The following is a 13096-nucleotide window of genomic DNA, read 5'->3' on the forward strand; positions in this document are numbered from 1 at the left end:
GTGATTTGTATTTTATCAGCCAATAGCAAACTTAAAATTGCAGGAAAAGCCTGGTGCCAGTGTGCCCATGGGTAAGGGAGGGCAAGGCTCATAACACATTGTCTAGAGTGACTGCAAAACAAACTTTTTTTTTCTTCAGCTGGTGTGTGTCATGCTCTCACATTAGCAATGTACATGTATGCTACGCGTCTCAAAGAATTCAAGTGACAGATAAGCAATTTTGTGTCCTTTCAGTTGGTTTCAGAAGCTACCACGGGTAGAGTAAATCTGACAAACAATTAAAGAATTTGGTACAGTTCCATATCTGCTAAGTTTTCTTTTGCTCAATTAACCTCGTAGTTTTATCTTGCATATTTTAATATTGTATTAATGCAGAGAAAGTATAGTTGCTACAGTAAGAGACCAGGGTGACTAAATGATGGAATCACAGGGTTGCTGTGGACCTCAAAAGCTCATTTAGTCTATATTTTTGTCCTAAAATAGAATCTATTTTACTTGTTTCTCTTTGTCCAGCCTCTTTAATTTCCAGAGACAGCTTCAGAGTCCCTGCACACTCAGTTCCATTATCCTTACTGCGGTGACATTGGAGAAAATGTTTAACGTAAATGCTATTGCATCATTCAAAACTTGTGATGGTTATCCTCTCAAGCATGAACACAGAAATGTCATGTTTCTTGGGTTATTTTAAAGTGTCTAGAAATTTAATTAAATACCTGTGGATAGTGAAGCACTAGAAAAGATGTTTTAAGGAGGCTGTGGTATTACTTTTGTTTTTGAAGGTTTGTAACAGCAGCTTAAAATTATATTAGGTCAGAAATCATGTGGATTGAGTTGATCATGCTTGGAAAAGTTTGCTATAGTTTAGCTATAAGTTTATAGTTTGCTATAAATTTAGCTATAGTCACATTAAAATAGTTTTGCTCCAAATGTGTTCCCAGCAGAGTCTCAGTTTGGGTCTCCTAAACAGCGTATTCAGTGCATCCAGCTGATTGGTGCACTCTGTAGGTATACATTAACTTTAGATAACTTAAATAATCTTGAGCTATGTACATTTTCATATTTGTGGTATTTCCTTTGCAGTCTGTATAGGGCAAATATGTCCCATCTTTTTCTCAGGTGTTTCTTCCCTTTGTGGCCTCACACCTGGACTAATTTTCTGTGAACATGATTTTTCTCTGGGTTTTAATCCCCACTCACACTCAGAGAAAAAGATTAACTTTGCTTTCTCATAGTAGCTAGCTTCAGGGCAGGGCTGGGCACTGGTGGCTACTGAAAAGATGGACTGGGTGCTAACTCAACAGTGTAGATGTCAGCAGCATCATCCAGAGTGGCATGCGGCAGAGGAGTAATTGAGAGGCTGACCTGAGACTGGATGTTGGTCTTAGGAGGATCTCAGCATGACAGTTTGGAGGAATTGAGAATTCTGTATTGAATGGCTTGATTGGGAAGAGATTTGAAGCAGGATGGGAAGTTGGGATGGAACAGGGTGGCAAGGATTTAGGATAGAACAGTGAAGGATGAGGCAGCTGGAAGGATGGGTATGAGAGACTAAGTGGCTGACAGTGGGGTGTGGGGCTTAAACTTAAGGATGGAATACATCTGAAATGGAGTGAATTCGGAAGACTGAAGATCTGGCATGGTTTTGAAAGAGCCTCTGGGCCAGGAAGAGTGTGGAACCGGGGTTGAGAGGGCAAGGAACTAGGGAAGGAATTCGACGGACTCCTGGTCAAGTGAGATGCGGCTTTCTGGAATTGTGAGGTCTCCAGGGGTGAAGGTGAGAGCTTTCTATGTGCCCAGAATATCTCCAACCAGGATGCACTTTGGGATTGAGAACAGATGTTCATGTCCTCCAGTACTACGTTGTACAGTAGTCTTGTGACAGAGATGGCTTTCAGAGACACAACGGGCAGTCAAGTGTCAGACTTCCTTTTGTATCTCTTACAGACCATCTCAGGAGACTTTCTTTGGTTTTGATGCTGTCCAAAGTACCTGAATTTAGTCTCGTCTTAAACTCAGTTTGATTTTTGTACCTGCACCGACAACTTTGTTGTTATTTTTGTGTTCTTATTCAGGTCTACTCAAGGAAGTAGAACTTTTAGCGAAGGAGAAATTAGAGCTTCAATGTCAGGCAGAAAAGGACCACTCCAACTTACGCTCTCAAATGAAAGTTTTGGAGGTGGAACTGGAAGAACAGCTGCATAGTAATCAAGACCTAGCTACACAATTACTGGAGGTTGCTGAATTAAAACAGCAAGTTCAAGTTCTTGAAAAACAACTTAAAAAACAGCGGCAATTCATGGATGTAAGCAAGCTTGGTACCACATTTCCATGGTTTTGGAGGTGATAAATACTCCTCCTAGTTTGTGACTGAGACTTGGAAGGTGGTTCCTGAAATGGGATGCCTTCCGTTTTGTTTGAAATTAAGACCCTTGGTATTGTAGTCTTGTAAAAGAAAAAAAAAAAAGTAGTTTTTTAGTTCCCTTTCTGTAGTATTACATGATAATATTTTCTTTTTTATCACTTGCTAATAGTAGTTTGTATGTACATTGGAGTCAAAAAGTTGTTTGGGTTTTTTTATTTTATTTTACCTGTAATCTTAGCTATGCTTTCAGGACTACTAAAAGTTGTTAATTATTTTTAAGTGAGCATAGTTTCTTCACCACAAAAACAAACCCCGAATTTTTCTTGTACTGAATATTTTAATGAAATGCTTTCTTAAGAAACATTCTCATTATCTCTGGCTGGGTTTACAGGAACAAGCTATAGAAAGGGAACATGAACGTGATGATTTTCAGCAGGAAATTCAGAAACTGGAAGAACAGTTAAAACTTTCGGCAAAATCGCAGACTTCAGGAGAGCCCAGAGAGTGCAGGGTGAGTAAAATCACACTTAATGGCCACAGGAGTTTGGTTACTACAACTAAATACCGTAACCTGTATTATCTTGGGGGACTGGCTCTTGAGACTTTTTTTTTTTCTTGGTTGTCACACAGAGAGCAGATTTTTCCCCAGCTGACTGATCTACATCTAGGCAGTAAGAGTGTACTTATTTTTTATGGAGATGGAAAGAAATGTTTTATTTGCATTACAGTCAAGTTTCACAGCCTATGAGTCTGGTTTAAATTAACTGAGGGGGACAACAATACAGACACTCTGCTCTAAAGAGCGCACCTGAGGGATGACTTCTGGGTTCTAAATGTGTTTAATTTTTCCACCTATACAGTTGAAATAAGAGATGTTCTTTGTCTGCATGCCTTGTCCTATTTAAGTTTATAAATCAGTCCTTTTTTTCCCTCATGTTTATTTGTTTGATGCTTGGTTTTGAAGATTAACTTTTTGTTTTATTTTTTGTTTTTCACATAAATGAACGTTATACAGAACTATGAATTGATTCTACAGGTATGGAAAACAGCATGAACATTTCTAATTTTTCTTTCCTTTTTCGCTTTAAACCCTTCTATTAATTAGATCTGCTTTGGCCTTTTTTCCTGTTCTTGATATGTGAAGGCTGCTTTAGCTTGATTGGGAGATAAGGACAAATGTTTTTGGGTAATAGAGTTCATGCAGGGAGTGAGGAACAGCTTTCAATTTAATTTCCTGTACATAAGTGCTTCATTCTTATGCTTATTGCTCAGATGTGTTACAGGCAGTTACTTAATGTAAAAGAGCTTTTTGGCATGACAGGAGAAGTTGAGGTTTGACGTATGAAACAAAGATAAAGAAATTATGAAGATACACTGTGCCTTAGCCTTCAGCTTTTGTTTGTGGCCCTGCTCTTAACAAAATTTTAATGTGTATATTACTTAGTTTCATTTACATCAATTCACTTTTGTGCAGTTTATGAAATTGTGTGCCTTGGTGTTAGAGAAGCAAATCTTGTAGGAACATCTGTATCTTTGATAGAGTGAATTTTCCATGCTGGAGGGCACCTGATTGTCAGTTGCTTTCTGAAACCTCTGATAGGACTTCATTAGGCTTCGTAAGAAGTAAAGTGATCACATATCATTCTACATCAGTCTTGGCTTCTCGTTTGCATAAATGCCATTATCTAGAGTTAAGATTTTTTTTGAGTACATCAAAAATGTAGCCTACGTGTTATTTACACTGTGGCAAAGATTTTTGTTTTGAAGGCCACGTGACTTGTTGAAAATCTGTTTGCACCCAGAAGTTATACCTCAGTGGCAGTCTTGGGCATACGGAATCATAAAGGATATATATCAGGTTATTCAAACTATGTCAAACTGTTAAGACCATATCTTGCTTTCTATCCAAGATGTTAGGTGGATGACAGTTATTAGCGTGCTTGTGGCTTAGTAAAGAGAAATATCTGAAAAAATTAAGACTACCTGCTGTAACTTTGCAACCTCTCTTAGAAAGGATTAAAACTTAATTGGAGAATGATACGCAAGGAAGGTAACTAAGCAAGTGACATTTGTGGGTGAGGTGAGGTATGCACGTAATCTGTGCCAAAATAAAATGTCAGGATTTAGACAGTTCTTGTACAGTTGTTTAATGCAGCTGTAATGTCAGTAATTGCTTAACTCACTCTGAAACAATTAAGTTCAAGTGAACTTCTAATTTCTGCATGTAGGAATTCTAACAAGTTCATAGTTTTTCTCTCTGCTGTTCTGTAGGCTCAAGGTGTATGTGAGTGGGATTATTTTGTGCAAAGAGTGCTGACTCAAGGGAGGTCATTCTCCCCCTCTACTCTGCACTTCTGAGGCCACAACTGGAATAGTGTGTCCAGTTCTGGGCTCCCCAGTTCAAGAAAGACAGGGAACTATTGGAAAGAGCCCAGTGTAGGGAACAAAGATGACTGAGGGACTGGAGCATCCCCCTTATGAGGAAAGGCTGAGAGAGCTGGGACTCTTTAGCCTGGAGAAGAGAAAGCTGAGGGGGAGACCTTATTAATGTTTACAAGTATCTAAAGGGTGGGTTTAAGGAGGATGGAGCCAGACTCTTTTCAGTGGTTCCCAGTAACAGGACGAGGGGTAACGGGCACAAGTTGGAACATAGGAAGTTCTGATCAAATATGAGAAAAAACTTCTTTACAGTGAGGGTGAGAGAGCACTGGAGCAGGCTGCCCGGGGAGGTGGTGGAATCACCTTCTCTGGAGACTTTTAAGACCCGCCTGGATGCAGTCCTGAGTAATGTGCTTTAGGCAATCCTGCTTTAGCAGGGGAGTTGAACTGGATGATCTCTAGAGGTCCCTTCCAACTCTGAAATTCCGTGATTCTGTGACTATTACTGGGAGCTACCATCTGAGAGTATGCCATGAGGGTGAAGGCTGTGAAAGTGTTTTCTTAGCTACAGAATTGCAGCACTAGCTTTCTAGCACCATGGTGTTAAAAAACATGCTTTTCATGTGTAAAGCGTCATAGTTTCTGGGACTCTGATGCCAAAATTTTATAGCATTAGAAAGTATTAGACTTCTAAAATATTTTTCTGTGCTCTCTGTGATTATTAATTTGACTAAATTAACTCTATTCTGTATTTTGCTAGAGGGTGTTTTTCTGCTTTAGTAATATCTGTACAATACTTTAAAGATGTAAAGCTCTATATTAATACAAAGGATTTTTATTTTATAATATTGAAGTGGAATTTGCATAAATTCAGATACTTAATGATGAACAAAGAATTTATTTTGTGAAATCTCATAGTCCTTGCTCAATGGTATTGACCAAATTATGTCTCCTTTAGAAGGTTTCCCATTGCTTTCCTATCTGAGTTAGCTTTCAGTGTGCTTAATGACTTTATCCCTTCTGATGTAGTCTGTCTGTCACACATGGTTCTGGTTCTCTCCTGTCTCTGTTACACACCAAAGCTCCTAGCCTTGCCTTCACTTTAATTACTGGGATGAACGAGTGACTGTTTTCCTGCAGCTCTGTGCACAACTGGATTTCAGTGAGCTCAAATGCAAAATTGTTATCCTCTTTGCATTTAAGTGATTTTTGGAAAAAGAGTACCTGTTCTATGTTGACTACTGTGATCTCTGATTTGCAGGCATTGAGTATGTTACATTGTGCATATATATCTTTCAGTTCTTGTTATCTTCCTTTAAACTGGAATTTCTTGAAGTAATGGAAGAGGGTTCTGAGGTTACATAAAAGCATCTAATGCTATTAGTAATAATTCACGTAATCTTGGGGTTTTTTTAATCTTAAGCAAGCAAACAAAACCCCCCCACACACGTACCACAAGGCCGCTTTTGATGACCACTGGGCTTTGAGAGTATGCCTTCATCCCACGCTTTGCTAGAATGCTGCAAATATTAAGAGAGAATAATCAAATGTGTATTTAAGAGCTGCTGCATTTGGAAAACAAGATTTCAGAAAGTTACTTTTTCATCCTTTCTGTCCACCCTGGTTTTATTTTCATCTAGGATTTTAGTTTAGTCCATAGTATAACTCCACCTGCTTTGCCATGAAATTACTCTTGCTTCCTATATTGCCTGAATATCTGTATAATGTGATTTCTGTATAGGTAGAATCCTTGCAAGCGGAAATAAAAGGGAAGATGGATGATTACAATAAGCTGTTATTAGAAAAGGAGCAAAAACATCAAGAAATTGCAACTCGTGATAAAGAGATAGAAAAACTGGTGGCACAGATACGAGAACTGGAGCACAGCAGTACTGAAGTCTCAAAGACTGTACACTACTTGGAACAACAACTGCAAAAAATGAAGAAAGTGGAAACCGAATTGAAACAAGTAATTTTTAAATACTTATTTAAATGGGAGTGGCATCATGCACACAGTGTCTTCAGGGAGGTATCAATGACTGTGTTAACAGTGTTGTTTGAGACTATCCCTGGCACCTAGTGCTGAGTTAAACTGTTGTACTAATGGCAGGTATCACAGCCAGTTTTAAACAAACTCCGGTTTTATGAACTATAAGCCTACTTACTATAGAGACTGCTTTTTGAGTTGTCACGTTTGCATGAATTGGAGCTGCTCTTTTGCTCCTCTGGAAGTTCCTGAGAAGATAGTGTTACTGAATATTAACCATCGTGGGTCTTCAATAAATAACTGTGTTTAAAATCATGTTATCTTAATTGGTAGCTCTTCTGGCTATGTGCCCTTGGAGCCAGATCTGTTTGCCATACTCAGAAATTTTTAGTGTTTTGTTACTACTGCAGATTGAATCACAGCTTGGAGTTAAGAATTACATTCCATTTAGCAAAAGTATTTGTCTTTTACCAGACATCTGAGTAACCTTTTCTACCTTCTTCAACTATATGTTTTAGTTTCCTCCCAGCAATTTTCCTTGGTTAAATATTGTTGGTGTGTCTGTCAAGTTTGCAGATTTGATAATGGCATGGTCTAAGCTAAATTTTTTAGTTTAATTGCTAATTCTGTAAATATTTGCTTCCATTATTTTTCATTTTAAAAACAATGACCAAAATATTGTTTTGGTTTAGCTTCAGCTAACGTGATATAGACTAACCAGTCTTAGTTTATTAGATACTATTATTCCTATCTATTTGGCATTTGCGAGATTGCATCTGGAGAACTGCTTGGTTTTAGACTCCCATGTACAAGAAAGACGTTGGTGTACTGAAACAAGTCTAGCAAAGGACTGTCAAGATGATCAGGGGGCTGGAGCAAATAATTTTTGAGGGGATGCTGAGAAAACAGGGTTTGTTTAGCTTTGTGGAGACCTTATTGTTGCCTTACAACCACATAATATGAGGTTATAGAGAAGACGGAGTCAGACTTGGAGGTGCACAGTGAAAGGATGAGAAGATATGAGCATAAACTGCAACAAGGGAAATTCCAATTAAATGGTAGGGGGAAATGGTCATACTGGGGGCAGCCAAATGTTGAAAAAGGTGCTTAGTGTGGTAATGGTGACAAGTTAGTCTGCTCTGAGTCAGAGATTGGACCAGAAAGCTCTAGAAACCCTTCCCATCTTAAGCTATTCTGTGAGTTCATCCAAACATACAAAAGCTGTGCCCATTAGCTTTCTCTGGCTTGTCTTGGAGTGGATAGAGACGGTGATACTGTTGTTAGCAAGTTCCTGTTTTCTCTGAAATCTTAGCTTTCTGTTAAACACGCTTTCTTTATCGATGTGAGTTCAAAATATTCTTTTAGCTGTCTGAATGTCCCAGTAAATTGATCTTTCTTAAAAATCCTGAATAAGCTAAATTCAGACTTTTTTTTTTCTTTTTTCCAAGAAACTAATTCATCAGCTTTAGGCAAGTTTATAGTATTCAATTTGCCAACTGTAGGCATTGTAATAGCTTGTCTTGAAGCAATTTCATGCAGTACATAAGTGCTAGCGGAGTTCTAAGAATAATTGCATGTCATGAAATTTTTCTGTAAAAATAAAGTTGATGCAAATGGCAATTACAGATTATTACTGTCCCCCAAATTACAACATATGAAACGTGTAGGTGTTGCAGTTAATGGCGACTAGCGCTAATAAGAAATAGGTCTGGAAAGAGAGATTTTGAATACGGAACAGTATCTTTTTGCAAAGAGTACTGACTAAACTCACAGCTAGCAGATCCATTTATCCTGCTGTCATGTGCATGGAGCAAGTCTTTGTTTTTTCCTAGTCCAGTTCCTTTCAGTTGTTTAGGTGGTTGATACATAACATTGATGCTTCTGGTTAGGGCTGTGCTGTGATGATTGCTCATCCTTTGGCTTGAGGTCTCGAAAATGCGTCTCATTTAAGGAGGCTGCCATCCTATGGATTTTGGTATCAGCGAAAGAAGGCACCACGTTAGACTACATCTGTGTGGGCAGGTTTTACTGTGAAGGTGCATTACATAAAGCTCTGATTTTTGCCTGGGTTGCCACTTGTTTTTGCTGGGTCACTGTAGCAACCTCAGAACATAGCAACTGGAGAATGCTAGGAGAAACTGAACTCTTGTGTGCAGAGTGGTGCAAACGCCATGAACTACGGCAGGCTTGCAGCTCTGCTATCCAGTAAATGCAGGAACATCTGAGGTAAGGCAGCCCAGTTCTGCAGGAATCTGGTTTTGCGCGTTGTTACTTTTGTCAGTGATTAAGAGGAGCTTTAAAGTGGTATGGGTAATGTCTTGTTTTTAGTTAATATAAAACCAAAAAAGGCTATTTCGTTGCTTGGGTTTTGTTATTAGTGAGTTCTTTCATACACGGGAGCAGGAGACCTGAGGGACTGGTTAATATCATAGGTTTCTTGTGATGGCAAGAAGAGTTTTCATTTTTTCCTTCAGGAAAAACAAAAATATTTCTGATAGGTGCTTTTCTACCCAAAAAAAGTGCAAGTGATGCTTTCATAATTACTACATTTTTTTTATCCTGCCAGTGATATTAGCTGTGAACGACACAGCTTTGTACACTAACTGGCTGTCTCCCCTATAACTTCCTTTCCTCTTCTGTGCTGTGCGTCCCTGGACTGCCCCCAGAACTGGACAGAAAGCCAGTGGGGACTGGCTGGGTGCTAGTGGGTGGAAGTCAGATGGCCTATTTAGTATGGACATGAACGGTTTTAAATACCTGGTTTTGGGCATGCTGTTTTGGTACTATGATACAGCGTTAACTTTGTAATTTACTTCTCACTTTTTTTAATTGATGCTTCTTTCATTTTAAGAACAGAAGATACTATCTGTGTACTCTGGGTCTTTGTTCTCTTTGATTAGAGAAAAGATGGTCAAATTTTACATAATATTTTGGCAAATCATATGAGTCTAAAATAACTCTTCCATTAGAGATATGTGTATTGAGCTATGGGGAGTATAATGTTGACCAGCAAAGGCAGTTACTGCCTTAGGTTTTTTGTCCAGTTTTCCTTTCTTGTATTAAGTAAAGATATGTACTGCTGTTTGGACAACTTTCCAAGTGAAGTTTTCCTCCTTGGACTGACCCAGCTCCTTAGAAGGACTGTGAGAGAAAGAGGACCAAAGGAGACGTTTCTAAAATTAATAAGTAAAAATATGATAGCTTGACAGACCACAGATCTGACAGAAGCTTAGTGCTGGTGCTTCCCATTCCGGCTTAACATGAAGTACTTGTAGTAGGTGTTTGATCTACCCAAAATTCTCCATCTCTTAAATTAAACTAAGTCTCCATCTCTTAAATTTAGCTTGGCAAATATATAGTATCGTAATGAATTTGGAAATGGCTACAAGATGTTTAGATTATTAAATATACAAAACACTGTAATTGAGAAGGTAATCTATCACTGAATGCTAAATTTTCATAAGTTGTTAAACTTGGGGTAGAAAAAATAAAAGGGTAAAAACTTAAGTGAGCTAAACAACGTTCATTTGGTTTGCATTCCTATTTCTTTATAAGCCATTGTGATTACGTACTTTTTCTTCTTGTACTGGGGTTTGTCAGGGATGATGATGAAGTATTTTGGCAGGATTGTTCTGGTTAGGTGGATACGTATATTGACAACAATTCATTCTAACATATAAAAAAATATTTTTGCAGGATAAAGAGGCATTACAACAGCAACAGTACAATAACCTCATTCAGATCTCTGCTCTACAGTCTAAATTGGATGAAGCGAGGCACAGAGTACCAGCAGACGGCAGTCCTGCCCCAGTGCTAAAGGAGCAGTTACAAGCAGAGCAGGAGGCACTTCAGGCAAAGGAGAGAGAGGTTAGAGTTTTGGTAGGGTCCTGTGAAATTTTGAGTCACTCACATAATTGCAGAAACATTTTTTGCAGAATTGTAGCTGGGAATTTAAGAATTCAAAAACCCAGTAACTAATGTTGTAGTAAATGTGTCTTCTTGCCCACTATTCTCTATGCTTTGGTGTTAACTAACCTTCCTCTATCTTGCTTTTCTTTTTTGTCATCCCCTTGTCCATCTCCCCTCCCACTGAAGACTGTCTTGTGATGATTCACGTCAACTTTGAGACTGATTGATCAATATCTGTTGTAAACTGATTTTTCCTTTCCTTCCAATGTGGAAGTGAAGCAGAAGGCAGTTAGTTCTACTTTCATTTGACTTTGAGAGTGAGCGATAATTCTTTTAAGAACAGAAGGGACAATTACACATAATGGTGTCACCTGACCTTCTCTGTTTTGTGAACCAGAGAATGTTAGAGATGAGTACAGTACTTGTGTCAAGCTAAGCTGAAATGCAGTGTAATTGGTCACATTATTTAGAACTTTTACTGGATTTACACACACAGATACATACATACATATGCCCCTGCTGTGTGTTTATGTAATACTACGTATTTAATATAGTATCTATATATATATCTGAAACATACAGTCTAGTTTAGGATGTGCAAAGAAGAAAAACATGGGTGATCCTCCAGTTAATTGTACACGATTGTTCCAAGAGCAGTAAGATAATAAAAACTAATTTCTTACAGATGGAAGTTCCAAGTCTATTATGAAGTCTGACTTCAGGAGCCATTAAGCCTTTTTCATTCTCAGAGCCCCTATACCTTGCTACCCATTAAGGCAAGAGGTGATAAAACCTGTGAGTGGCAAGATCACAGTGTTTCCAAATAGCTCTTTGCTGTCGAGCTTTCAAACAGCTACAAACAGAGAAATGTGTAGTTATTGACTCTTTTACAGGTTGAAGGAGTCAATGTTCAGAACTTTCCTGATTGCTCTGTTACTGGGATTAGCACTGCAGTGTTATTTCTCCCTTCTAGGAGGAGGAGAATGGTGACTGTGTTAAGTGCTTGTGATTACATTAGACATCAACTGCTAACACGTCTCCTATTTTTATGCCAAATTCCATCTGTGGTCAAGCCTTGATTATTCAGAGCAGAGATTAACCTATCTTTTATGAGTAGTTAGATCTTTTTAAAAGAAAACTAACAACCTTTGCAGTACTTTGCAGGTTTCACAGCTGAGGAGGTGGAACACTAGCTTCTTACTTTCTTTTTATGCCTCAAATATTTTATTAATGCAAATTGATTAGAGAGAGTTTAAATCATAGAATTTGCTGAAGTTACTTGTTCTCAGTAAATAAGGTGATGAATGAAGTTTTTTTTCATTTCTGCTTAATTAAGAGGACTTAATTGAAACAACTACACATTTTCTTCTTTTTTAGATTGCAAGCTTGTTAGACCAACTACAACTATATAAAGATAATTTGATCAGTAAAAACGAGGAGATATTGCAGCTGAACTTGCAGTTAGAGATGCAAAAAAACCTTAGCACTTCCAGCATCAGCCAGCTTCAGTTAGAGAATGCACACTTGAAGGTAGGTTTCCTTAGCTTTAGTATGCGTGAGCTAAAACTTCAGAGCCCTCTGTTCTTGAGGGTTATGGTCTGTATCTCCTGATGTTATAAACAGATACTTGGTTTTGTTTCTCTTGTCGAGGGAATATCGCATTACCGTTACAATGCCAATGCTGTTTATCGTGTAACAAAAACCACCCAACACTCTAGATTCATGCTTATGGCGTTATCTTCTAGAGTAATTTGATTTAAATGAAAAGGTTAGCTTTTTTCTAGCCGTGACAGATTATGAACTACTGTGTTGTCATTTAGTAAACACTATACAGTTTTGTGTGCATTCCTGACCTCTACAGCCATAGCAAATGTTACAAGTTGGAAAACTAGTTTGTTGTCAGTCTGGCAACTAGCGTCTTCATCTCCTACCTTGAAAGTTGAGAAATGTTATGGCAATCTAATCTAGTGGTACAAATCTAAATAAAGTAGCTGCAGTCGTGTTCTTGAGTTCTTTAACATTATAGTAAGGAAGGGAGTGTTTAAATAAAGCCCTTGGCTCTGTTCTGCCATTAGGTTGGGAGAGAAAGTAAGTCCTTTCTAATGAGACTGCTGGTTTTTCTGATCAGGAGGACCTAACAAAACTTCATGTGAAGCAAAATCAGGACCTGAGTATTAGTGATTCCTCATCCTTGTCGTTCCCACAAGCCCTACTTAAAGAAAAGAATCAAGAAATCGATCACTTGAATGAGCAGATGAAGAGGCTTCAGCATAAGCTAGAGAATACTCTGGAGAATAAAGTAAGAGTACTTACTGTATGTTCATTGCTTGATTTTGAGGGAAGCAAGGTATACAAAATCTTACTGAAAATGAAAACTATTTGATAATTCTCTTAGGAAAGTAGATAGCATTCTGAGTAGCTACCAGCTGAAGTGTGCAGTTCTTCCTGCTGTTAAATGT

General features: G+C 38.2%; 1 protein-coding gene across 10 annotated transcripts in view; it reads left to right on the plus strand.

The window, feature by feature from the left end:
* PCNT (pericentrin) overlaps positions 1 to 13096 on the plus strand; it is a 104928-nt gene that overhangs the window by 56751 nt on the left and 35081 nt on the right. For 8 of the 10 annotated variants that reach the window (XM_054208810.1, XM_054208806.1, XM_054208807.1 and 5 more), the window contains 7 exons: positions 2073 to 2302; positions 2754 to 2873; positions 3378 to 3398; positions 6483 to 6710; positions 10425 to 10595; positions 12015 to 12167; positions 12766 to 12936. In XM_054208810.1, coding sequence (XP_054064785.1) covers positions 2073 to 2302; positions 2754 to 2873; positions 3378 to 3398; positions 6483 to 6710; positions 10425 to 10595; positions 12015 to 12167; positions 12766 to 12936 — 1094 coding nt within the window. The remainder of the gene's footprint in view (positions 1 to 2072; positions 2303 to 2753; positions 2874 to 3377; positions 3399 to 6482; positions 6711 to 10424; positions 10596 to 12014; positions 12168 to 12765; positions 12937 to 13096) is intronic. The other 2 variants (XM_054208816.1, XM_054208809.1) reach the window with 1 other exon arrangement.

The sequence above is a fragment of the Rissa tridactyla genome, chromosome 7 (assembly GCF_028500815.1).
Source record: "Rissa tridactyla isolate bRisTri1 chromosome 7, bRisTri1.patW.cur.20221130, whole genome shotgun sequence".
In the NCBI taxonomy this organism is placed as follows: domain Eukaryota; kingdom Metazoa; phylum Chordata; class Aves; order Charadriiformes; family Laridae; genus Rissa; species Rissa tridactyla.